At 40.6% G+C, this 24920-nt stretch overlaps 1 protein-coding gene across 3 annotated transcripts; it reads left to right on the forward strand.

The window, feature by feature from the left end:
* The first annotated feature begins 445 nt into the window (after nt 1-445).
* On the forward strand, nt 446-24920 carry LOC126779281 (protein prune homolog 2). 3 transcript variants are annotated; one of them, XM_050503257.1, is made up of 11 exons: nt 446-604; nt 12290-13100; nt 13897-13989; nt 14425-14568; nt 16598-16725; nt 17241-17373; nt 20961-21097; nt 21634-21765; nt 21995-22081; nt 22524-22645; nt 22872-24920. In XM_050503257.1, the coding sequence occupies exons 1-10, from the start codon at nt 600-602 to the stop codon at nt 22642-22644; spliced, it is 1791 nt and encodes a 596-aa protein (XP_050359214.1). In that variant the 5' UTR covers nt 446-599; the 3' UTR covers nt 22645; nt 22872-24920. The 3 variants fall into 3 exon arrangements, with proteins under 3 accessions (XP_050359214.1, XP_050359213.1, XP_050359215.1); XM_050503256.1 differs by having other exon boundaries at nt 22524-24920; XM_050503258.1 differs by having other exon boundaries at nt 12293-13100; nt 22524-24920.

Raw genomic sequence — 24920 nt, forward strand, 5'->3', positions numbered from 1 at the left:
ATTGAAGATCTTTGGATTAAGTGATACGCTCAATAGCATTCAGTTCCTTTGTTTTCAAACGATATTTCTTAGAATTATAGCATTGTCTTCATTTCTTATTGTAGCATTTATGTAGTCAAGTTACTTTAATTTTACGAAATGTATTATTAGATTATCTTGAAGTAAAATGCAATTAAATCTCCAGTGAGAAACATTTTTATCATTTTTATTTGTTTATTTTATGCTGTAAAGTATATATAATGCATATTGTGTTTCTTTACAAAATGTATTCTATTATTTTAATAATCCGTTAAATAAAAAATAGATGTAAATTATTTAGTAAAACTTGGGAACCCTAATTTAATAATTCTGTGTAATTTGAACGCAGCGGAAAAAGAAGCGAATGTTGAAATATCAAACCAAAAATAATACAATCCGTGATCCGTCAGAATGCGTCAGTCGAGAAGCGATTCACTATGAATTATTGCTCTTACAATTTAGGAAAAACAAAAAATATAATTATATGTAATTTTATAGATTTATTTAACATTTTTCGTGCTACAAATACCTGTGTTCAGTGCTTTAATAAATAAGTTATTAAGTTTAATAAGAAGATACAAATGAAGTAAGTTGTTTTTTTATTTCTTGGCGTAAATATTTAGTTGGGAAGGCTTTTATGAGTTTTTTGTTTAATATATTATTATTTCTTTTGCTGAAAAGCAATGGAAAATTTCGTTGTTTAGTTTAGATTGCGTCAGGTATAAAATAATTTTGATATTTTAACCATTTATGATGAAAAAAATTATTCCACCCTCATTTGGATAAAAATAATTATAGTTAATTATTCGCAAGGTTTATTTGTACTGTACGATACGATATGTATTTTAAATTTGATAAGAGTTTATTAAGCCTAATTAAAATTTAACAAACTTTATTCTTTATATATATGGCACTTTTGTGATGATTTCATTAATGTCAACATAATTTAAATTCTGAAAGTATAGAAATAGTAAAAAAATAAGACTCGAAAAACAAGCTAAGACCAAGGAGAACAAGAGACTTGTGATGAAAAAAAAAACAAATAAAGATAAAATTGAAATATTATTTATATTAGTGATTCTGCATTATAAAATAATGAAGTGTAAAAAAAAACGATATAAATTATATTTAAGAAGAAATATAATATATTTATTTTTGAATTGTCATTAAGAAACTCGGTAGTAACTATTATTCATGAATAAACAAAATATACATGTATAATCTGTATAAATATTTTGTTTGGAATTGTAGCTTTTTTGTTTTATCTGATGTTGTGACCGAGTCGCAGCTCCCATTGTCACAAGCTCACTTAAAATAAATATGTCGTATTATTAAATTGCTTAAGAAGTTGCAAAATTAAAAAAAAAAATTATAAGAAATGTTTGTCTGCAATTGCCGTGTACCTAGGAAACGAAACAACTAACTCCTAGTAATTTCTTTATTGTAATGAAAATTGTAAACAATTACAAAATTACACAAAAAAAGATGCTGTGTTTCTTTCGGGTTCTTCTTGGGTCAGGGTATAATCTTTTCAGAAGTGTTTGTAATTTTAAATTGAGTAATTATAATGCTTTTTTTTTGTCTGGACTAATTGGGAGCATATATAATATACAATATCAATTATTAAAATCTGCTTGAATAATAATCTCTGCGATTATGAGTTATACTTATAAGAACATTCTTGCTATCAAGGTTAAAATATTAGGCCTTGGAGTCCAATCAGTTTCTGCAAACCCAGCCAAAAAATATATAATAATTTTACTCTTAACTGCTTTGGTAAGGGGTGTCTTAAATGTTAAAGCGTCTAGGGTTCTTGGATCTCCAAGTTCAGGCGTATCCAACACATTCCTTGCATTTACTTAAACTGAATATATACTACCAATTACAGGAAAACCCGTCAGTATTACTAAAGCAGTGCTTAAAAATTGATTTAAATAATAATAATAATTCCTCCAGACCGATTTCAAGATCGAATCTCAAGAGAGATTAGCCAACTGCGCAGGAGATATTATAGTACACTAGTGTGTGCGCAAACACAAATGCACTCTCGATTCCCTAACTCTCATAATCCGATGGGACGGCAATCCGACACGACTGGAAAGAGTTCAGGCGCAGGACCAACGGCTTTACGTGCTTTCCGAGGCACGGGAGTGTACACACTTCCAACTTCCAGACTCCGGGCTGCTACTGATAATTTTCTGACAGAAAAACCCAATAACTTTTTATTGGCCCGACCTGGGAATTGAACCCAGGACATCCGGGTCTTCGGCCGTACATCAAGCCAGTAGACCAACGAGCCAGTCAAATTTAAATTAATTTAACAATAAATATAACAAGTTAAAATTTAACCATCATTCGTCCTGACTTGGTTCGTTTGTTGGGGTGAAATTCATAAAAACTTTACTATATTTATGATATTCGAATAAATATCACCGTTATAATATGACGCCATTTTGTATTTAAGATAAAGCACGGAAAACAGATTCAATGATTCATCTCGATACTTATCGTACAGTTGATTTTTTATTTATACTCGTGTTTGCACTGTGGTCGTATTTCGACTTTAATCATCATGGTGAACTAGAGGAAAACATATTTATTGAAAACAATTAAGTTCGCTAATAGCGAAAATAGCAAACGAAGAAAATAAATAAACAAAGAAGAAAACGTTACTGGGCTCAATTTGACTAATTTACAAGTTATTATACCTTCTCGATTCAATTACAATCCAACTTTGACTATCCTATATTCGGATCGGCACTGCGATTCAGTAAGAACTCACTTCATTACTCGCCCTTGAAATGTTGACGATTTTTGGTGATATATTATTTAGATGCGTGTATTCTTGAAATGTAATTATTATGGTCAATGTCGCATATCACGCCAGTTCTTTAAGAACAAACTCGAAAATCACCGCAGAAAACCGTCGTGAAATGTCAGAAAATTAATTCGACATTTACCGTAATAAATATAACATTTCAATAATACACGTAACGTAATAGTATATAAGCATAAATAGGTTGTCAACATATCACTGGTGAGTAATGAAGTGAGTTCTTACAGAATTGCACTGCTCTTTGTATACTTTTCTTTTAAAATCATATAATAATAATTATTATTTGCAAATTCATAAACTTGGTCATAAAATAAATATTTTTATTGTAACCAAGCCAAATAATATTTGTAATTTAATATTTTCTATGTTATATTATAATGTCGTCATAGAATTTAATTCCGCAATGAGTCTGTAATAGATAAATAATTGATACCGAGTGTAATAGTTACTTCATTGATTTCAATAATCATTGATTTTACGATGGGTGTTGGTCCAATTGGAGACGGCTGTTGAACCAATGCCGGGGGAAACTGTATTGACCTGCCGGTCAGGGAGACCCGCAGAAACGGCTGTTCCACTGGCCGCCCGTGGCATAGTACAGGGGCCCGAGCGTGCCTAACCAGCTCGTGAGGCTGCCCCACCAGGCCACGCATAATCTCGGGGTGGACCGTCGTGCCGGTTGGTGACCGGTAGGTGGGGTCCCGGCGGCCACTTCCGGGGGGGTTCGGGGGCCCTTCCGTCCGGCGGGTCAGTGTATTTTTCCTTTTGGCAACCACTTGGGGAAACACGCCTCCACACTTTGCCCATCCCTATCGTGGCAATACATCGCTCGCTTCACGTCTCTTTTCCATTTTATTTTTCCCAAATGGCGCAACAAAACAGAAATAACGGTCGTAGAGCGGTGCACACCCCCACCATACCCTCGCTGTTTGAGGTTGAGTTCTCTAACATCCGAGGACTCCACACTAACCTCAACGCTGTCCACCACCATCTCGAGACAGCACGGCCAGCAATGTTGTTTCTCACGGAGACACAAATACTCCGTCCTGCCGATACCAGCTACCTTAATTATCCCGGCTACACGCTTGAAGAATCCTTCAAAGCGAAAGCCGGAGTATGCTTGTTCGTCAGGACGGATGTTTGCTGTCACCGACTGCGCTGCTTGGAGGACCCCTCCTTCTCCATGTTGGTGGTACGTGTGGACCTGGTTCGTCAGAGCCGAGTCTACGTGTGCCTCTACAGATCCCACAATGGTGACTTGGAGACAAGCCGATTATTTGACCATCTTAGTCGGGTGGCAGATGCTGCGCAAGAGCAATTTCCTAACGCGGAATTGGTGTTTTTGGGGGATTTTAATGCTCACCACGAATCCTGGTTGATATCCCTCAAAACTGACCATGCTGGAAGGACTGCTCATGCTTTTGCTCTCACACATGACTTGACCCAACTGGTTGATCAGCCCACCAGGACCCCAGACATTGATGGGCAAGCACCTTCTCTACTGGACCTTCTGCTGACTTCTCACCCGGTGGAATATCAGGTTGTGGTTCAGGCTCCTCTTTGCTCTTCGGATCACAGCCTTATTTCTACCAGAGTGCCACAGGCCAAGCTGCCGCCACTAGCGGTATGCAAACGTCGCGTTTGACACTATAAGTCGGCGGATTGGGACGGTATGCGCGATTACTATGCGTCGGTCCCTTGGAAGGAACGTTGCTTCAGTGGGAATGACCCGACAGCTAGTGCCGCTGCTGTTGCTGGCGGGATCATGCTGGGAATGGAATACTACATTCCTAGCTCAGATCTCGTCAGTAGGAGTACGCGTAACCGTTGGTTCACTCGTGAATGTGCCGATGCTGTATCATCTAAGCAGGCGGCATATCGCAAGTGGATCGACGGCTGTATTAGCGGGGCATCTAACATTGACTCACTGAAAGCAAACTATAATAAAAATTCCAAGTCCTGTAGAAAGGCATACACGAGAGCGGATGCACAGCGCATTGTACAGATTGGTCATGACCTTGTTTCGCATCCTAGGGGCTCCCGTAGCTTCTGGCGTCTGACGTCAGCCTCGATATCTCCAAGGCTTTCGACAGGGTCTGGCACAGAAGTCTTCTCTCCAAGCTACCGGCATATGGTCTGCCTGCTCAGCTATGCACCTGGATTGCCAGCTTCCTACACAAGCGTAGCCTTCGTGTTTTAGTAGATGGTTGCGCTTCACAATTCTATGTAGTGAATGCTGGGGTCCCCCAGGGATCTGTGCTATCTCCCACACTCTTTCTTTTGCATATCAGTGATATGCTCTCCCTTGGGAGCATACATTGCTATGCAGATGATAGTACAGTGCATGGTGGATACCACGGACGCGCAGTGGCTGGGCGGGCGGAAACTGAGGAGAGGCGGGAGAATCTTGTCATTGAATTCGATAGGACGTTAGAGCTCATCGCCAAATTGGGCTCTGATAATCTTGTTGAGTTTAATGCCAAGAAAACACAGTTATGCGCTCTCACGGCGAAAAAGTCAACATTTTCCCCTCTTCCCTCCCTCTGTGGTACTCCGCTGGTGATGCAAAGCAAAATCGCCATGCTGGGGATTGACGTTCGCTGCGACCTTAGTCCAAGGGATTACATCGAGGCTGTTATAAAAACAGCTTCACGGAAACTCGGAGTTCTGAACAAGGTGCGGCGCTTTTTCACGCCACAACAACTGTGCCTGCTGTACAAAACACAGGTACGGTCTTGCGTGGAATATTGCTCGCACCTTTGGGATGGCTCCGCTAAGTACCTACTTGAGGCCTTGGACCGGTTGCAGCGACGTGCCGTACGCATTATTGGCGACGTAAAGGTCACAAACACCCTTGAACCTTTACAATTGCGTCGTGGATAGCAGCACTGAGCGCTTTCTATCGACTGTATCACGGCGAGTGCTCTGAGGAATTATTCTCTCTAATTCCTGCTTCCCCCTTCCTTCTTAAGTCCACGCGAGCTGTTTCTCGATGTCACCGCCTTACTGTGACATCAATTCCATCGCGAACAAAGAAATTTGGCAACTCCTTTCTTTGTCGCACTTCCAAAAAATGGAATTCCTTACCAGCTCACGTGTTCCCCTCCTCTTACAACCCGGGTTCCTTCAAACGAGGCGTGAAGAGGCATCTTGCGGGCCGGCAAGGCGATGGCGGCTAGTGCAGAACGTTTTTCCCGTCTGTACTGGCCGTCGTCGCGTTTGGACTCTACTACCACTTACCATCAGGTGGAGTAGAGTCATTTGCCCTCCCGGCGAATATAAAAAAAAAAATATTACATAATTGTCTTCAAAAAGCCGAGATGACCCAGTGGTAAGAACGCGTGAACCTTAACCGATGATCGTGGGTACAAACCCGGGCAAGCACCACTGAATTTTCATTTGCATAATTCATCTCGTGCTTGTCGGTGAAGGAAAAATTCGTGAGGAAACCTGCATGTGTCTAATTTCACTGAAATTCTTGCCACATCCACCAACCCGCATTGGAGAAGCTCCAAAGACCTTCTCCTCAAAATGAGAGAGGAGGCCTTAGCCCAGCAGTGGGACATTCACAGGCTGTTAATAATTTTATTTGAATTATCTTACTAACTTAATAAACTACCTCAAGCTACCTCTAGCTGGTCCAGCTACCTCTACTACTCTAGTGACCTCAGTGCTTCGCACGGGCGTATTGAGTATTTAATCTAGAGATATATTTTAACTAATAGGATATGTGTAAATATTAAATTGCAGACCGATCTATTTGCCCGTACATTAACTTAAATATCTCGTAATGTTTGTAAAACTACCGAGATTAGCATAGAGTAAAGGGTAATATTTATTTTGTAGAATATTTAATATTTTATTATTCAATTTTGTTAAGAAAACAATAAGAAATACAAAGTTTTAGTTCTATTTTAGTTTTGCCCTGTGTCGACGATTTCTTCTCTCTGAAAGCCTCAGCATATTAAGTGATATCTGAACGTCGACCGATCCATGTGGTTCGGTCTAAGTTGGATTGGAATAGAATCGGGATCGCAATATAAACTCTCCCTGTTAAATGTTCACGCCTCGAACACGAGTACAGAAATCCCATCAACCAGATAATACCTTTTATGGAGGGGTTATTATAATTCTTCTGTACGTGTGTAAACTCTTAAGCGGCTAAACTGATTTTGATGATTGACGTGTTTTTAGTCCTTTGATGATCGGGAAGGGCAACTAGTATATATGTATATACATATATAATTACGTATACATAATCACACGCAACCAGATATTTTTATTATACTACAGGTAGCCGGACGAGCATATGGGCCACCTGATGATAAGTAGTCATCAAAGCCCATAGAAGTTGGCATTGTAAGAAATGTTAACCATCGCTTATATCGCCAATGCGCCACCAACCTTGAGAACTAAGATGTTATGTACCTTGTGCACTGGTATACTGGTACATTGTACACTGGTTCACTTACCCTTTAAACCGAAACACAACAATACCAAGTATATGTAATATATATCTCTATACATATATATATAAGAAAATGTGCATGCAACCCGCATGCAAATTTTCCTTTTGCAGTAGGTTAGTAGTAAGGGAGGATTTTCAAAATTTGATCCCTAAGGTTTGTTCTATAAAAAATGAAGAAAAGAGCTATGGCGATCAACGACAGTTGATTGAGATTGAGTTGACGAAGTTAGGTTCCCAGATTGGGAAAGACCAGCCGTTGAAACCGTAAGGAATTATATACAAACGTAGCATGTAGCATGTGCAAGCAACGAAATATGTGTTTTTAAATATACATTGTGTATTCGAAGAAATTTAATGATTGTATTGATTTTACCGCACACGACATTATGCTCGCGTGAAATGTCAGTCACATTATGTATCCGCAATATAATAGTCATTAATCGTTTTAAATGCTTCGTTCAGAAAATATTTGGAGTAACCCCGAATGAATTTGACCACCGGACATCGCGTCCGAATTCTAATTTCCATCAACATTACCTCGACGTCTGGTAATCTATAATAGCGAGATTTTTGAGCTATTTCTTACACCGCACACCTACTCTGTGAAAGCAGCTTTCGTCATCGTTCTTTCCGAACTGCGATATGACTTCGAAACCTTCAAGAAAAGAGCCTCATTCCTTAACAGCCGACAACGTAATTGCAAGGCCGCCACTTTCCACCGGTGAACCTCTTGCCCGTTTTTCCCCTCTTACATATTTTTTTTTTTGTGTTACCCCAAATAAACGCCTCTTTCTTTATTTTAATTCATCTCATGCTAAGTGAAGGTAACCATTGTAAGGAAACGTACTTGTTGGACGGTATATAGTATATACGGCTTGTGTGTTCACCGATCCACACTGCAGTAGCATGATGGAACAAGCTATCCAAAAGCGATTAAGAAATTTAAGTGCCCATAATAGCATAAAGTATATTTTGATTTTATTTTGTTCTAATGTTGCTGTTGTAAAGCCGGGGTTTGTACTAGTTTATTTATAAAAGGCTGTGCCAGCTTACATTTGAAATAGTAATGTGTTGTGGATGTGCGTAATTTCGACCAGGAACCAGACCGAATCAGATAATACTAGTATAAATAATTTCCATACCAGTTTAGGATACATTATCCGAGACAAATAAAAAAATATAATAAAATAATATTATTTATTGTACATGACATAAAACTATTTTCTTTTATACGTAGAAATTTCTACAGAGACGTTGTCTAATGAGCCAATGCACACAAGGGTCATAACATTTTAGTTCCTAAGATTGGTGGAGCATTGGTGATATAAGGAATGCTTAACTTACGGCGCCAATGCCTATGCGTCCGAAGGCTGGCCGCAATGCGGCACTTATTCTGCAGGTTGCCCAGAAGTCCAGCAATTTGAAAGGTGGCTTCATCAAGAAGTTGAAGGAATCGGCAGCTTCTCTCCAGAGCATTGTGGATGCTCTGGCTATAAGAACTGAGGTGGAGGAAACCCGTCGGCTTCGCGCCGACAATAGCCGTGTCCGTAAGGAATTAGAGGGCCTTAGGTCAGAACTGAAGGCCCACCGCCGCGAGTTTAACGAAATAAAGACCACGATGGCAGCAGCAAAAGGGTCGGCGAGTAATTTAAGTGACTCGCAGGTTGTGGAGAAGCTCAAACCCTCGATTATTTCGTCAATCGGGGTTATCTAGCTTAACGCTCGGCTAGCAGGGATTGAGGAGCGCCTTCCCCATGCAAAGATTCTTCGTCCACCCCTAGCGGCGGATAAAAGGCCTGCTGTGTTGCAGAATACAGCACCAACCTACGCACAGGCGGTCCAACTGGCCCCACTGCCGAAACCCGCACCGGCACCTAAGTGGGTGACTCCAGCCACCACGCTGGCATCGATCGTTGCCCCATCGAGCGCTACGATTGTGCCGGAAAGGATTCCGCCACAAGTGGTTAAAAAGGGAAAGAAGGCGAAGAAGACTGCCACTCCGGCAGAAGTCACCGCCTCAGCTACACCGACAGTGTCCAAGGTGCCACAGGTGGTCAAACCTAAGCTAGCAGCCCCTCGCACGGCTGCAGTAATCGTTACATTGAAGCCCGAGGCGCAGGAAAAGGGCGTGACTTACATCCACATCCTGGAGCGGGCCGATCAAGGCGTCAAGCTCCAGGATCTAGGGATCTGCTGTGGACTCAAGGTCAAAAGATCAGCAACGGGAGCCAGGGTCTTGGAACTCCCGAAGGCACAAACAGAGCAGGCGGAGAAGCTCCGCACTGTGCTGGATGGAGTGGCCAATATTGTGCGGCCTGTGAAGCGTGTGGACCTCAAGGTGACGGGTCTCGATGACTCCGTCACAAAAGAGAAGGTGGTGGCCGCAGTAGCACGCGCAAGGGACTGCTCCCTAGAGGAGGTTAGGTGTGGGGATATGCAACGTGGTCCCGGTTATATGGGGATGGTCCGGGTGACGTGTCCCATTACAGCAGCGAAAAAGCTGTCCGAAGCCGGTCGCCTCCTGGTTGGGTGGAGCTCGGCCAAGGTGTGCGTGCTGGAGCAGCGCCCTTTGCGCTGCTTCAAATGCATGGGCCTTGGTTACACTAAGGCGCTCTGCCCATTTAAGGCGGAACGAGGGGGACTTTGTTACCGGTGTGGTGTCGAAGGCCACAAGGCAGATACCTGCACCGGAAAGTTGTGCTGCGCTGTATGCACAGACGCCGGTAGGCCTTTCGGGCCTAATGGGGTCAAGGGAGTGTAACCTACCGATCACGAAAGGAAAAATGGTCTTAGGCACCCAGACCACTGATAACGTCGGACGGCGCCAAGCTGAGGAGGAAGCTGCCATGTCATCATGAAAGACAAGCTAAGCTTCCTCCAGACGAATGTCAACCACTGCGCCGGGGCTCAGGAACTGCTACTGGACTCCATGGCAGAGTGGCAAATTGACCTGATTGAATTGGCTGTGGCCTGCGAGCCCTTTTTATCCCTTCCCTACCTCACTGGGTTGGGGATTTAGATGGCACCGTGGCGATCCTCACTCGGAGCGGAACGGGTTCACTCACTCATTGAGAGGGGCTCGGGCTACGTAGTGGCGGGGTGGGGAGAGTACATAGTTGTGGGAACGTACTTCTCCCCTAACCGCTGACGGAACCCCTGGCGGATTTCGAAATCTTTCTTATCTCTGTCAGAGCTGCGGTGTCCAGGCAGTCGCCGAAACCGACAGTGGTTCTCGGCGACTTTAACGCAAAATCACGTGCCTGGGGAAACCCTGCCACGAATCCGCGAGGGAAGGCCGTCCAGGTGTGGGCCCTACTCTCCAGCCTGTCTCTACTTAACGGGGGGCAGGTGCACACCTGCGTGCGGCAGCAGGGGGGGTCTGTGGTGGACCTATCGTACGCCACCCCTGTCGCAGCACGCAGAGTAAGGAACTGGAGGGGAGAGGAGGAGGTGGAGACTCAGTCGGACCATAGATACATCCGATTTGAGATCTCCAACTCCTGCAGGCCAGCGGGACCACTGAGAGTGCCAACCACGCTTCCGAGGTGGTCTCTTCGGTAGGTATCTGCACTGGATAGCGAGGCGGGAGGTCACTCCCTCCTGCCACGAGTGCGGCGCGCCTTCGGACACGGCGCGTCACACTCTGATTGAGTGTGCTGCATGGGGGCCTCAGCGCCATTATCTGGCGGCCATTGTAGGCGAAGACCCCTCGCTGCTGAGCGTGATAAACGCCATGATCGGTAGCGAGAGGTCTTACATAAAACATAAGATACTTATAAGAAATAAATATATAAGACACAAAATTAAGCAGATTTAAAGATTTAATTTTATAATCCACACATTTTGTAACTCCTCATCCTGTTTCTGAAGCTTCAGTAATGGCTGGAGCTGTTGATATTCCACTTGACATGTTCTGTCGTCGAGTTAAACATTACTTGCGTGGGAAGTGCGAGCGAGACAAAAACAGGGTCGAGTCTACTCGCGATAGAAATTTAAAAAGCGTGATATGTTTTTATGTACTTATAAATTAAGATTTATACTTTATAATTTCTGTGTCATGACTTTATTCAGTCATGATTCAATTACCATTAATATTATATATATATATATATATATATATAATATTAATATATATAATATATATATATATATAATATATATATAATATATATATAATTATATATATAATTACTATGGTATTATTATGGTAATTATATTATATATAATTACCATTAATATTATATATATATATATAATATTAATGGTAATTGAATCATGACTGAATAAAGTTATCTGTATAAAAAAATAATAATAATATTCAGACATTATTTTTATAACTAGATAAGTAAGCTTTTTTCCAAAAAGGATCGACTATAATATTATAAAACAATAGTTTTCTCGCATTTTTGTTTCGTAAGTTATCTACATTTCTGTGTCCCTAACAACATGTATGCAAAATTTCATGACTATCGGTTGCGTAGATAAAACGTGAGAGCACTTTTATAATATTACCAAGGATACTCGGACCGTTCTCTGTATAACAGCTAGAAATATAATTAAATTGATTGTCTACTCTCTCTCTTCCGTACTTTCAGGGCATTCAGGAAGCAACAAGGAAAACACGGCCGCCATGTTTAAATCGTACAGAATCGTAATGAAAGTTTTATTTGCATTCCATATGATGTTGTCGCTGTTGAAATATATATATATATATATATATATATATATATATATATATATATATATATATATATATATATATATATATATATATATATATATATATATATAAATATATATATAATAAATATAATATATATATAATAAATATAATTCGTAATTCGTAACCTTTTCGGTGTTTTTATATCATTCATTTGCAATTGATAGCTATTAATAGATTAGAACCGGTTTTAATTAGTTTTTTTAATGACTTTATTATTTTATTCTAAAATAACTCTTTGTTTCAGTAGTCTCCAATCGTCAAGGCTGAGCGAGGACGACCTCTACAGCTCCCCGTCATCAGATGAAAAGATGGATACAGCATCCGAATCATTACGATCGACTCAGGACACTCCCAATTCGGTCCTATCAGATTCAGAGGAACGGGAAACTGAAGTCCTGAGGCTCCAAAATCCGAACGTCCTAAGATTGTTGGAACCAGAAAAATTAGACAATAAAATACCATTAAAACCTGAACTCAATGATAGCCTCGTCACGCGAATGTCGAATTTAAGGATCGAGTCTCCGGTCCGGCCCAAGAACCTAGGTATAAGTCCGCCCAGGCTCAGCTCGACCCTCACGTTGACGACCAGTCATCCGTTGATGACGTTGAGTAGTCCGGACGAAAATTTTCCGGATGTCGTCCCGAAGAAGGTGCCTAAAATTGATGAGGATAAAGATCTGAGTCTATCCAGTATAGAAGACGAAAGGGGTCCAACAAATGGCTACGAACTATACACACCTTTGAGAAATACGTCGAAAAATAACCTGTACTTCTCCGATAACTTTGTCACAGCTGACAGTCACCTGCTGAGCGAATCCCTGAACGTGCCGCCAGATGTCGCCAGGGTCGAACAGAAGGAGAGGCGGAAGATCATACCGAGGTTCACGGAAATTCCGACGACGGATAGTTCGACGCCTTACAAGGACACGAATCGCTTGTCCGATGGTGATAGAGACTGTGCCATAAAATACAACGAGGATATGAATAAGCTATCTAGTCGCAGCAAGCCCAGGGCTTTGGGGGTGGACGTTTCGAAATCACAGGAATTTCATTCGGTAAGTTTTTATGCAAATAGGACGTGGTAGAGCTCTGGTGGTGGTTCACTGCTCCATATACAGTTAGTATTTGACAGTAAGTAAATATCGACGCTATGGACGATATCTGAGCTGAAAGGTCTTTTGGTATAAGTGGAGAAATACATTCTTTTTACATCTACCTATGATGTTAGCACAACAAAAAAAATTGCAAGTTAAAAGTGAAAAAAGTCCATATCACTTTGAAGATCTAATTGATAATGAATACAACGCATCGATAGTTTGAAAGGTTTTCGATTGGGCAAAGACAAATCGTTTCGTATTGTTTTGCTTTCTAAATACTAACTAGGTCATCTATATATATATTTCCCATTGTTTTCACTTTGACCATCATTTGTTGACGGTACAATCGGTGCATAAATTTTCATTAGCATATAAAATGGTTGGATATAGTTTTGATTATAGAATAAAGATTTAATTATATTGAAAGTACCCCGATAATCTCAAAAGTCTATTATAATAATAAAGATAAAATGTTATTGGTCGAAAAAAATATCCATTAGGAGCTTGGTGCAGCCCTGGAAAGCCCGAAAAGTAGTTGGTCATGGTCCTGAACTCGTCGGATCGTGTCGGATTTTCCGTCACCTTACTCTTATCAGAATCATACATAACCGGAGATAGATCAAGCAAAAAGTCAAAGTCTTCACTCCCGAGACAAGAGAATCGAACACTACCAGCTGAATACCACTAAACTGCTACCGAGAATTACTCAAACTATACCTCGAAGTAAGTCACAGAGTCAATATTTTGTTTCCAGGTCGCAGAATGGTGCGAGTCCCCAGCTCACATCCGCTCGAGACCGAACTTCGATCTTCCGATAGAGATGTCAAGCAATATCGGAATACAGAATGTAAGTACTGGAATAACTTCGAAGAGTGCAACGTGCTTTCCGGGGTGCGGGACGCGACTACTGATAGCCACGCACCGCATCATGACTCTTCAAACGGTCCGCTTCCGTCTGTATCGTTCTTGAGATCCAAGGCATTTTTTCATTCTAAAATGCAAAGTGAAAGTATAGCTGCACTTGCGCTTCTTGTGTTGATATTTGGTAATTTTAATTAGTTTTGGCTTTCTCATCTGTGTTTATACGAACGACCTTGGATCGCATCGCACGAGCTCGCACAGCACCTTTGAAGTTACCGACCACAGACGATACTCTTCCCACGGTGCGTGCTTATCCGTTTCCGTCCGTAATATCACGAACCGTGGGAAGCTGCTTTACAAGCTAGCCGCGAGACCTGCCTGACTTTGGAACAGATAATAAAACGAACCCAATTCTCAATAGGATCTAGATTCACCAGACGTGATATCGTCGTCGACGCAAGAGGACCGGTCCGCGTACCAAGCGCTGCTCGACCCGTACACGGGCTCAGTGGCGTTACGTCACACCGTGCCCAAGTGTAACCCGCCGAGGAGGAAAGTGCAGCTGGTGAGGGTTTTATTTGTTTTATCTGATTATTTCTTAATTCACTTAATGGTAGTACCTTCAGTGATAAGACCGCCCTTGCACGCATCATGTTGAGGTCCACAATTTTTTTTTATATAACATCGCTTCTCTTGAACTTTTGTTTTTCTTTCTTTTTTTTACTTTTGTTTGTCTTTTCTTTTTTCGTTGTGAGTGTGTAATAAAGTCATTTAATAATAATAATAATAATACCTTGTGCAAACTCGTCTGGGTAAATACTGCGCACTCATTGCATATGCTACCGCTAAACAGCGATACTTAATATTATTGTGTTCCAGTTTGAAGGGTGAGTGAGCCAGTGCAAGTAAAGGCACATGGGACATAACATATTAGTTACTAAGGTTGAGAGCGCATTGACGATATAATAGATGGTTACATATATATTGCTAATAGACACACGGGACCATCAGGTGGCCCAATTGGCAGTCTGACTGCCTATTCGAAATGAAATTTCAACATCGTGAAATCGTTAACATTGTAATGGTAACATTATTTCGCGAAGTAAACTAATGTGTGTGTTTTGTCCGACGTTTCCGAGTTTATTGTTTATAAACACAGCGTGGGACCGCGCCGCTCGCAGTTACAAAATTAATTGCACGATCACACAGTGCAGTAGTATGGGACTATGTAATACATAATGACTGAGGCGTACATATAACTTTATAGTTGTGAAATATAAAACTCAAACAATTTACTCATAATCATATTATATAAAAATGTACATATATATGATATTATATACTGTTTGTATATAATTTAATTTTATATAATTATTGGCTATTTATTTAAACACTGATTACTCTCTTTCTGTCATCGTTGATTTGACATTCGAAAGAAGGGGACACAGCATTGTTTAACTTGAATGTCTTGTTTCGAAATTAAAAAAAATACAGTGACATATAAGTTAAGCACATGAAAATTCAGAGGTGCTTGCCCGGGTTTGAACCCACGTTCATCGGTTAAGATTCACGCGTTCTTACCACTGGGCCATCTCGACTTTTTCATGTGCTTAATTTCTGTTTATAATTCATCTCGTGCTTTTCGGTGAAGGAAAACATCGTGAGGAAACCTGCATGTGTCTAATTTTTTCGAAATTCTGCCACATGTGTATTCCACCAACCCGCATTGGAGCAGCGTGGTGGAATAAGCTCCAAACCTTCTCCTCAAAAGGGAGAGGAGGCCTTAGCCCAGCAGTGGGACATTTACAGGCTGTTACTACTACTACTATATAAGTTAATGTTTTTTTTAAATAAAATATCTAGGCGGACGGGCAATTGGACCACCTGATGGTAAGTGATCACCACCGATAGACTTTGGAGCTGTAAGAAATATTAATAGTTCCTTACTTCGCCAAATTGCCACCAAACGTAGGAACAAAAATTTTATGTCCCTTGTGCCTGTACTGGCTCACTCACGCTTAAAACGGAACACAACATTACTGGGTATTGCTATTTTGTGGTAAAATATATGATGAATGGGTGGTACTTATTCAGGGTTCGCACGAAACTTTACCACTAAGTAACATATTAAATATTTTAAACAATTTCCGGGATTGCAAAAGCATGTATAATAATATATATACATGCTTATATATATATATATATATATATATAAGCATGCATGTATATATATATATATATATATATCTTAAACAATAAACACGATCGTAACTTCTACAGTATAATACTGTGTCGCAGCGACTAACGCCCTCCAATTCGACGGCACATTTATTTATTATTTGTTCATTGCAAACATAAAAATCAAATATCATTAATTTAACAAAATATAATATATACATATATACATCTAAATATATACACTATAAGGAAGGGATGGATTAGGAAGGAAAAATAAGTTAGGTCAACGTTAATAATAATTATATATATAATATCACATTAACGAAGTTTTTTTGTTATATTATATATAATTATTAAATATATTATATAGATATTAAATCTAACTAAGTTTATAAATATATTCGAATTCCATCCAGCCGCCGGAAGACGAAGACGATAGATGCAGCCTGGACAGCATCAGCGGTTGTTCCATGGATTCAGAAGACGAGCCCCCTCCCCCGCCCGCTCAGCAACCCGACTCCAGTGAGGAGGACAACACTAAGAGGTTTGTGAGGGATCCTTCTACACCAACAAATAAAATACGAAATTTGCCATCGTCATGCTTCTGTAGAAATTTATAGGTTAAAGGGGGGGGGATATGCGGCAATAGAAATACGTCACTTTTTTTTTTAATTTCATTTTCTTTATTTATATTATAAATATTACACTTATTGATTGGCAAATTGAAAACTACCACCGGCTCGGAAAATATACGAATCTGAGAAGAACCACGTTTATGTATATATATATATATATATATATATATATATATATTCCCACCCGGGACAGACATTTGTGTGCATGAACATGTAAAGAAAAAGTAGTATATGTAGTATATCAGTTGTCTGGTTTCCATAGCACGAGTTTTGTACAAGCTTAATTTGGGATCAGATGGCCGTGTGTGAAAAATGTCTCAGAATATTATTATTATTATTTCCGTGCTCCGTGTGTTTGTTTGGTTTTATGTCCAGTTGTGAGAAGTGATAGGCGGTTACTTCACGTGTTTTGACTTAATTCCAGATCAAAGTCAACGAACACGGTGAGCGAGTGCAGCGATCCGATACCGGAGTACTCCGCGGCCGAGGAGTTCCGGGACGAGCGCTCGTGGCTCACCGTGCAGCACGGCGGGGGGAAGGCTATCTGTGATATGAAGGTTGGTGTCCAGTTTGGAGAGGATAAGGAGGATGAGAATGATGAGTAAAGTGGCTTAAGAGGAAATGTGGTTAGTTTAAGTGTAATTGTGGATGATGTCTCTTGAACCACTTAAGTTAAATTAATAATTTTTTTTTTTAAATTAAGTTTATAAATCAATTTATTATTATTATTATTAAGACGGCTAAATAGGTTAGTGGTCACCAACGCTTATAGACATTATAGGAATATTGGCAATGTAGGAAATATTAGCTATTCCCTCCCGTTTTTGTTAAGCGTTGTGGCTTAGGATTGGCTCTTCCATTGGTTCTTATATTTAATCGTTCCATTGATGAAGGTGTTTTCCCTGATGAATGGAGAAAAGCACGATTCGTACCAGTCTTCAAGAAAGGTGACCGCATGGATATTAAAAATTATCGGCCTATATACATTCCGTCTTGCTTGTCTAACTTATTCGAAAGTCTTGTGTATCCCTTGTTAGCCAAACATCTTGATAATTTCCTTACTAACTCTCAACATGGATTCAGAAATGGCTTTTCTGTACAAACGAATATATCCAACTACACATCTGATCTGCTATCGGAAGTTGTTAAAGGACAACAGGTTGACACTATCTATACAGACTTTAGTAGTGCTTTCGACAAAGTTGATCATCGTCAACTTGTTAACAAACTCTCGCAGTATGGTATAGGATCCACTCTAACTAATTGGGTTAAATCTTATCTGGAGCGGAGATCTCAGACAGTTCTTTTGAATGGCTTCGAATCTAGAAAATATTTGGCCAAATCCGGCGTTCCCCAAGGATCCCATTTGGGACCTCTTTTGTTTTTGGCTTTTATTAATGACATCACTAAGGTTATAAAAATATGTTCATGCTTGTTATTTGCTGATGACTTAAAATATATATAAAACAGTAAAATCAGAAGACATAAAGTTAATACAGGATGACCTTAACAATATTACTAACTGGTGTGAAGTCAATAGTATGGCTCTTAATACTAGCAAGTGCTTCCATATAAAGTACACAAGAAAGAAAAAACCGCTTGTCTCCAGTTCCTTTTTTGATAATGTGATCCTAAAAGAGTTATCAGAGATAAGAGACTTAGGAGTTACTATTGACAAAAAGTTATATTTCAAATAACACATAAACAATATTGTTGACAAAGCTGCAAAGTTCTTGGGATTCATTAAATGCAATTCAAAGGGTTTTTCTTCTTGGACTAATCATTTTTACAGTTCAAACTCTCAACGTGTTGAAGGAATACAACGTGCCTTTAATAGACATTTGGCCTTCCTAGCCAGCGGTTTCTCACACAGGCAGCCATACAATCAGCGACTAGCTGAATACAAATTGTTTCTTCGCAATAGGCGGGATATTTTCGATCAAAGTTTTCTGCATAAAATTATTCACAATAAGGTTAAGTGCAGCGACCAATTTCATCGAATATTTCACCTTCACTGTTCCTCGCAAACATTTTTTTAAATTTTTTTATTTATTTATTTTTTTCGTGGGGAAATCCTCATGGATACCCTCCATATCTGATGATGGAGGATTATGTCGGACTCTTACCGACTAAAACCACCACGGTTCCAGCGATCCACACTTGGCGAAGTTGCGGGTACGCTTGCGCATTCTTCCGCGCCTCCTTTGGCTGTTCTTTTTGTCGAACCCTTCGATGTTAAATACCCCTGTTGGGATGTGCCGGTTATGCTCACATATTTCTCGACCTGGGGGACCCTATACTTTAAGCAATGAACTCCCCCTTTTCATTGCCCGGAGGTTCTCTTCATGGAAGTAAATAGTTGGCGTTGCGATGCCGTCTGTACCCTGTTCTTCTTCGGCGCATCGGGTCTGCGAGTGCATCTTTCTCCCTTTCTCTCTCCGCCGCCTCCTTTTGCTTCATGACACCATCGCAAAAGGTTATCATCGCCGTCCAGGACTTTTCGCTCTCTAGCATGGCCTTTACCACAGCTTTTAGCGATAAATCTTCTCTTACAGCTGCAATCAAGTGGCGTCTCGATTCCTTCCATTGCAGAGCACACTTGTAAAGTATGTGTCGCTGTGTCCTCCTGCGCTCCGCAAGCATGGCAAATTGCGGTTGGTTCCCTTCCAGTGATTTTCCACAGATATCTCCCGAAACATCCGTGCCCTGAGAGAATCTGCACTAAATGGGAAGTCAGTGGAGAACGTTGCATTTTACACCATTTGAGCAGGACCGGTCGAATCGCCTCTATTGTAGCGTGGCCTGCAGTGGGCTCCGCCAGTCTCTCTTCCCACTTTCGTGTAAGTATCGAAAGTTTATTGACCCTCCATTCCTTTTCCTCTACTGCGCTGTAAAGACCATTGCGTCTACGGCATTCAGACCGTCGGAAATACATCTCGGCTAGAACTTCCGCCTCCAAATCCCAAGGTGGAGAACCAGCGAGAACGCATGCTGCCTTAAAGGATATTGTTCGGTATCCTCTGATGGTTCTCGTAGCCATGATTCGCTGTGGTCGCCTTATCAGTGCTTTGCTCTTGTTATTAAGAGCGTTGACCCAAATGGGAGCCCCGTACAGTGCCATCGATTTGATCACAGCGGTATAGAGACGACGGCATCCATCGTTTGGACCAGCGTTTGGGAGCAGGCGTCCAAGTGCATTTGCTGTGGCCACCAGTCTAGGACACAATTGTCGGAAGTGATCCAGGAATTGCCATCGACTATCAAGAACGAGGCCTAAATATCTAAGAGTCAACTTCGATGGCAACTCCTCCGACTGTAATACGATAGTAGGGACGATGGAAGCAGATCGCTCTGGATTTGTAGAGAGCTAGTTCTAGTCCTAAATTTCGAATTCTCTCTACCACCTGAGACACTCCGGCAGTAGCAAGAATAGCGGCTGTTCTAAAGTCGCCTCCTCGGGCTGTCACGAGGGTATCGTCTGCATAGCAGACCAGGTTGACACCTTGTGTCAAGTCGCACTCGCAAACATGTTCGAAATTTCATAACTAAAATATTCCATATCCCTATCACGAATACTCGTCTTGGAAAGCTGGCTCCGATAGTACGCATATGTGCTCGACATAATGAATTGACCAAAGTTATACATGTCATTGACATTTTTGTCAGCGAGTCCATCATCAAAATAGTGCGTTGAGATACTGTTGGTTGTTTTTTTTGTTATATTTTTTCATACTGTATTAATGTAGAAAGCATAGGTCAATAATTTTTATTTTTTATTTTATTTTATGTTGGCGCGATACTTTGTGAATGTTATGTACACTTGTAATCGATATACATATGAGAAGTTAATTTTTTCTCCTTGGATGTTATGTATGTCACCATTTAATATGTATATTGTCAGTGTTCCTATTAAATAAATAAATAAGATGTTATGTCCCTCCTGCCTGCAGTTACACTGGCTCACTCAACCTTCAAACCGGTACACAACAATACTACGTACTGCCGTTTTGCAGTAGAATATTTGACGAGTAGGTGGGACCTACCCAGACGAGTCTGGTACCGATTTTAAATTCAATATAAACCTGTAAAGCGACAATTTATAAGTAGTTCGTAGAATACGTAACCGGTAAGGCTGTCGGCGCAGGTGATCGAGCCGTTCAAGCGCGTGGTGTCGCACGGCGGGTACGAGGGGGGGGGCGCCGCGCTCATCGTGTTCAGCGCGTGCCACCTGCCCGACACGGCGCGCCCCGACTACCGCTACGTCATGGACAACCTGTTCCTGTGAGTAGCCGCCCGCTCCCCGCCCGCACCCCGCGCCCCGGCCGCGGATCACCTTCAGCCGTTGCTCGTGCGCCTGAGGCTTGCGGTAGAGGTGGTTCAGTGGCTGGATTACGTGAATTGGTTCAAACCTGAACGAGCACCACTGGGTTGTCATGGGCTTAACTTGTGTTTCGTTTCATCTCGTGCTCGACGGTGAAGAAAAATATTGTGAGGAGACCTGTTTATATCGGATGACATTATGCCACATGTGTATCCATTTGGACCACCTGTTTTTACTGAAATAGGTAGGCTGACTGGCAAATGGGCCACGAGATGGTAAGTACACTTACATCACCAATGCGCCAACGCCTTAAATTGCTACTCACTCACTCGCCGTCCAAACCGAAACAACATTACTGTTTGCCGGTAGAGTGAGCGGTGAACAGTAGTTGTTTGGTGACCCGTATCAGACGGGCTTGCAAGTCCCACCACCAAGTAAAACGAGGCGACAGAGAAGGGTCTGTGACATTTACAGGCTGTTTCATCCCCTTGCGCAGGTACGTGATGTGGAGCCTGGAGCGGCTGGTGACGGACGAGTACGTGCTGGTGTACCTGCACGGCAGCGCCGGCCGGCGACGGATGCCGACCTTCGCGTGGCTCCACGAGTGCTACAAACTACTGGATAGGAGGTAACGATAATCCAAATCAGTTAATTATATCTGATTCCCTAAAATTTACTTGTACAAATCAATCTGTGGGGGGTGCTGGTCGGCCCGTGAATGAAAACCAAACCTTTTTGATTGGTTCTTTTTCTCTACACTATACGCACACTTAATATGGACTGAACTACAAATATATATATATGAAACGTAAGCGTGGAGTAGTGTGTATTTTTATATATGAATGATCTCATTTCAGGTTAAGAAAGAGTCTGAAACACTTGTACCTGGTGCACCCCACGTTTTGGCTGAAGTCGTTCGTGATCGTCACCAAGCCCTTCGTGAGGTGAGAACGGATAGACACCATACACCGAGATGACTATGTACTTATTGAAACATATACTGCATCGTTCGTCTTAGAATAGCTTTGACTACAGACGTCGCGATTAGGTCAAAAAAAGTTTGTGGGTTTTTCAGTTGAGTAACGTTGGCGTCACTCATTACATAAATATTATAGAAATAGGTAGGCGGACGGCCACTTGATGGTAAGTGGTCACCACCGCCCATCGCCATCAACGCCATAAGGCTTCGGAAACTATAGTAACGAAGTAAAGCGTGTCTGTGTAAACGTTCTGACGTATTTTCCTTACCGATGACAGTTTAGTTTGTATATATTTTCAAGGTCTACCGATACTCCCTTTTTATTTTAACGAATCGTGAACTCTGTTATATATATTTTAATATTTCGAATGGTTGTTAAATAACGTTCGGTTTTATTTCATTTGCAGCTCAAAGTTCTTCCGTAAGTTGACGTACGTGAAAAGTCTCGAGGAGCTACTAGAGAAGGTGCCGGTCGAGCCGAACGCTATCCCGGAAATCGTGAAACAATTCGATGCGAATAGACGATAGGGTATGAAGAAATATTTGAATCCAACCGACGATATACAAAATATTTTTATTTACACCTAACAAAAAATGTATCTTGGTATTATATTTGTGATGAATAGAAAAATGATTACGCGTAAAATTACATTAAAAAAAGTCGCCATGGCCCGCGTATAATAGATGGAATCCTAAGACCGTAGTTGATATATCACGTAGTCCCAGTTTACTAAAATTTTATTATTTCATCTCAGTCTTGCAACGGCTAAACTATATGTGCGAAAGGGACAAAACTAATACGAAACGATAAACAATGAACTGCTTGAATATACCCGAAGATCTTGCCTGCGCGATTCAGAAACGCGTAATGACTAAAGCGCCATCTATTGGCACGGGCCGGCGACTTACGATACAGGTTCGTGCCGTAATATTTTATTTATTTATTTATAAATCATATGTTCTCATAGTGTCTCTTATTATACGTTATAGAGCTATCATTTGTTTTGTTTTGTTTTCTTAAAATGTATTAAAATTAATACAGGTTTTATGATGGAGCAGTGTCGAAAGGTATTTTGTATATCGTTGGTGTTTTTTTTTTTATAAATAATTGTCACCGACAGACGGAGTAGGCAAAACATGGGGAACATTTTTCATTTTCGACGCACAGAAAGATTTGATTCACGATACGATGGCGTTCTAGCTTTAAAATCGATGCTTTAATCGGAATGCCATTTAAAATATTTTTTATTAGATATAAATATATATAAAGTTATCATATAATATATTAGACTATTGCAATATTAGGCGTCATTGTTTTTGAAAGAAAAAAAAAAGTAATATTACCTAATATAAATATAAAAGGTACATTAAACAACAGTATGTGAGAAGTGATAGCATATTACTAATATTCATAATATTCGGTCATAGACAATTACCAAATGGTTAACGTTAGTTAGCATAGATTAATAAATTGTTGCGTTTTCAACTCCAAGCTCAATGGCTAATTTAATTTTTTAAATTTTAGTATTTAAGAAACCCGTTTTTAACTTCAAAGTTCAAATAAATAAATAGAAACAGTACGTATGATACACTTGATTATATAATACATTAAACTTACGGAAATAATAGTTGTATACAGATTAAAATTTAAAATATCTGACGTAAAAATCACGTTCTCGTTCTCGAAATGATGAGAAGAATGAGCCCTTGAACGCCTTCGAATCTCAATTCCGATTCTCTTAGCGAATGTTAAATCAACCCTTTGACTGCAACATTAGTCTAGTGGCTTGATGTAAGGCCGCAGACCCGGAGGTCCTGGGTTCAATAAAAAGTTATTGGGTTTTTCTGTCAGAAAATTCTCAGTAGCAGCCCGGAGTCTGGAAGTTGGTAGTGTGTACACTCCCGTGCCTCGGAAAGCACGTGAAGCCCGTATTTAGTCCTGCGCCTGAACTCTTTCCGGTCGTGTCGGATTGCCGTCCCATCGGATTATGAGAGTTAGGGAATAGAGAGTGCACTTGTGTCAGCGCACACACTTGTGCACTATAATGTATCCTGCGGAGTTGGCTAATCTTTCTTGAGTCTGGCCGCCGTAGCCGAAATCGGTCTGGAGGACATTATAATACCACTCATCACGAGATCACCTAAGCTATCTGCAAGAAAGTCTGTTACTCCTTCCCCGACGTAGACGCTCACTAAGAACGAAGATAACAGTGCTGCTGTCAGCTAGTATATAATTTAATCTGTACTGTAAAGATGCAATATGCTATAGTCTATGTATGTGTGTCACTTCTAACGTACTCGTGTTCTATGTGTAACGCACAGACGCATCGCGATAAGCGTTTTATATAACAATAGCTTTTTATGGAATTTTGCACAATTTGATATCGTTTGGGAGGTAAAAATCAGTATCAAAATAATTTGTACGAATCAAATAAATTGTAAGTAAAGTTTTAAAAAATTAATTTATATAGTGAAACGTTTTAATACGGTCACTTGTGTAAAGCGAAAACGTATTAATATGGCATTCATTTTACAATATGGCGGAATTAAGTATGATTACGGAGGATTCTCAATGCGGTAGACACTTAAAGCGAATCTTCTCCGCCATATTGTATTTATTGTGACGTAACAACAAAAACCGTTTATAGCTTCGTAGAGATTATTTTGATGGCGTAATTACAATAGATTCTAAAATAATAAATATGATATAATTCATTTTTTACATGTATTTTTGTACTTTTCACATTTTTTCTCCCCTTCAATCAATCTGCTTGTAATCTCATTGAATAGTTATAATTTTTGTT

Source organism: Nymphalis io, chromosome 28 (assembly GCF_905147045.1).
Source record: "Nymphalis io chromosome 28, ilAglIoxx1.1, whole genome shotgun sequence".
Taxonomy (NCBI): domain Eukaryota; kingdom Metazoa; phylum Arthropoda; class Insecta; order Lepidoptera; family Nymphalidae; genus Nymphalis; species Nymphalis io.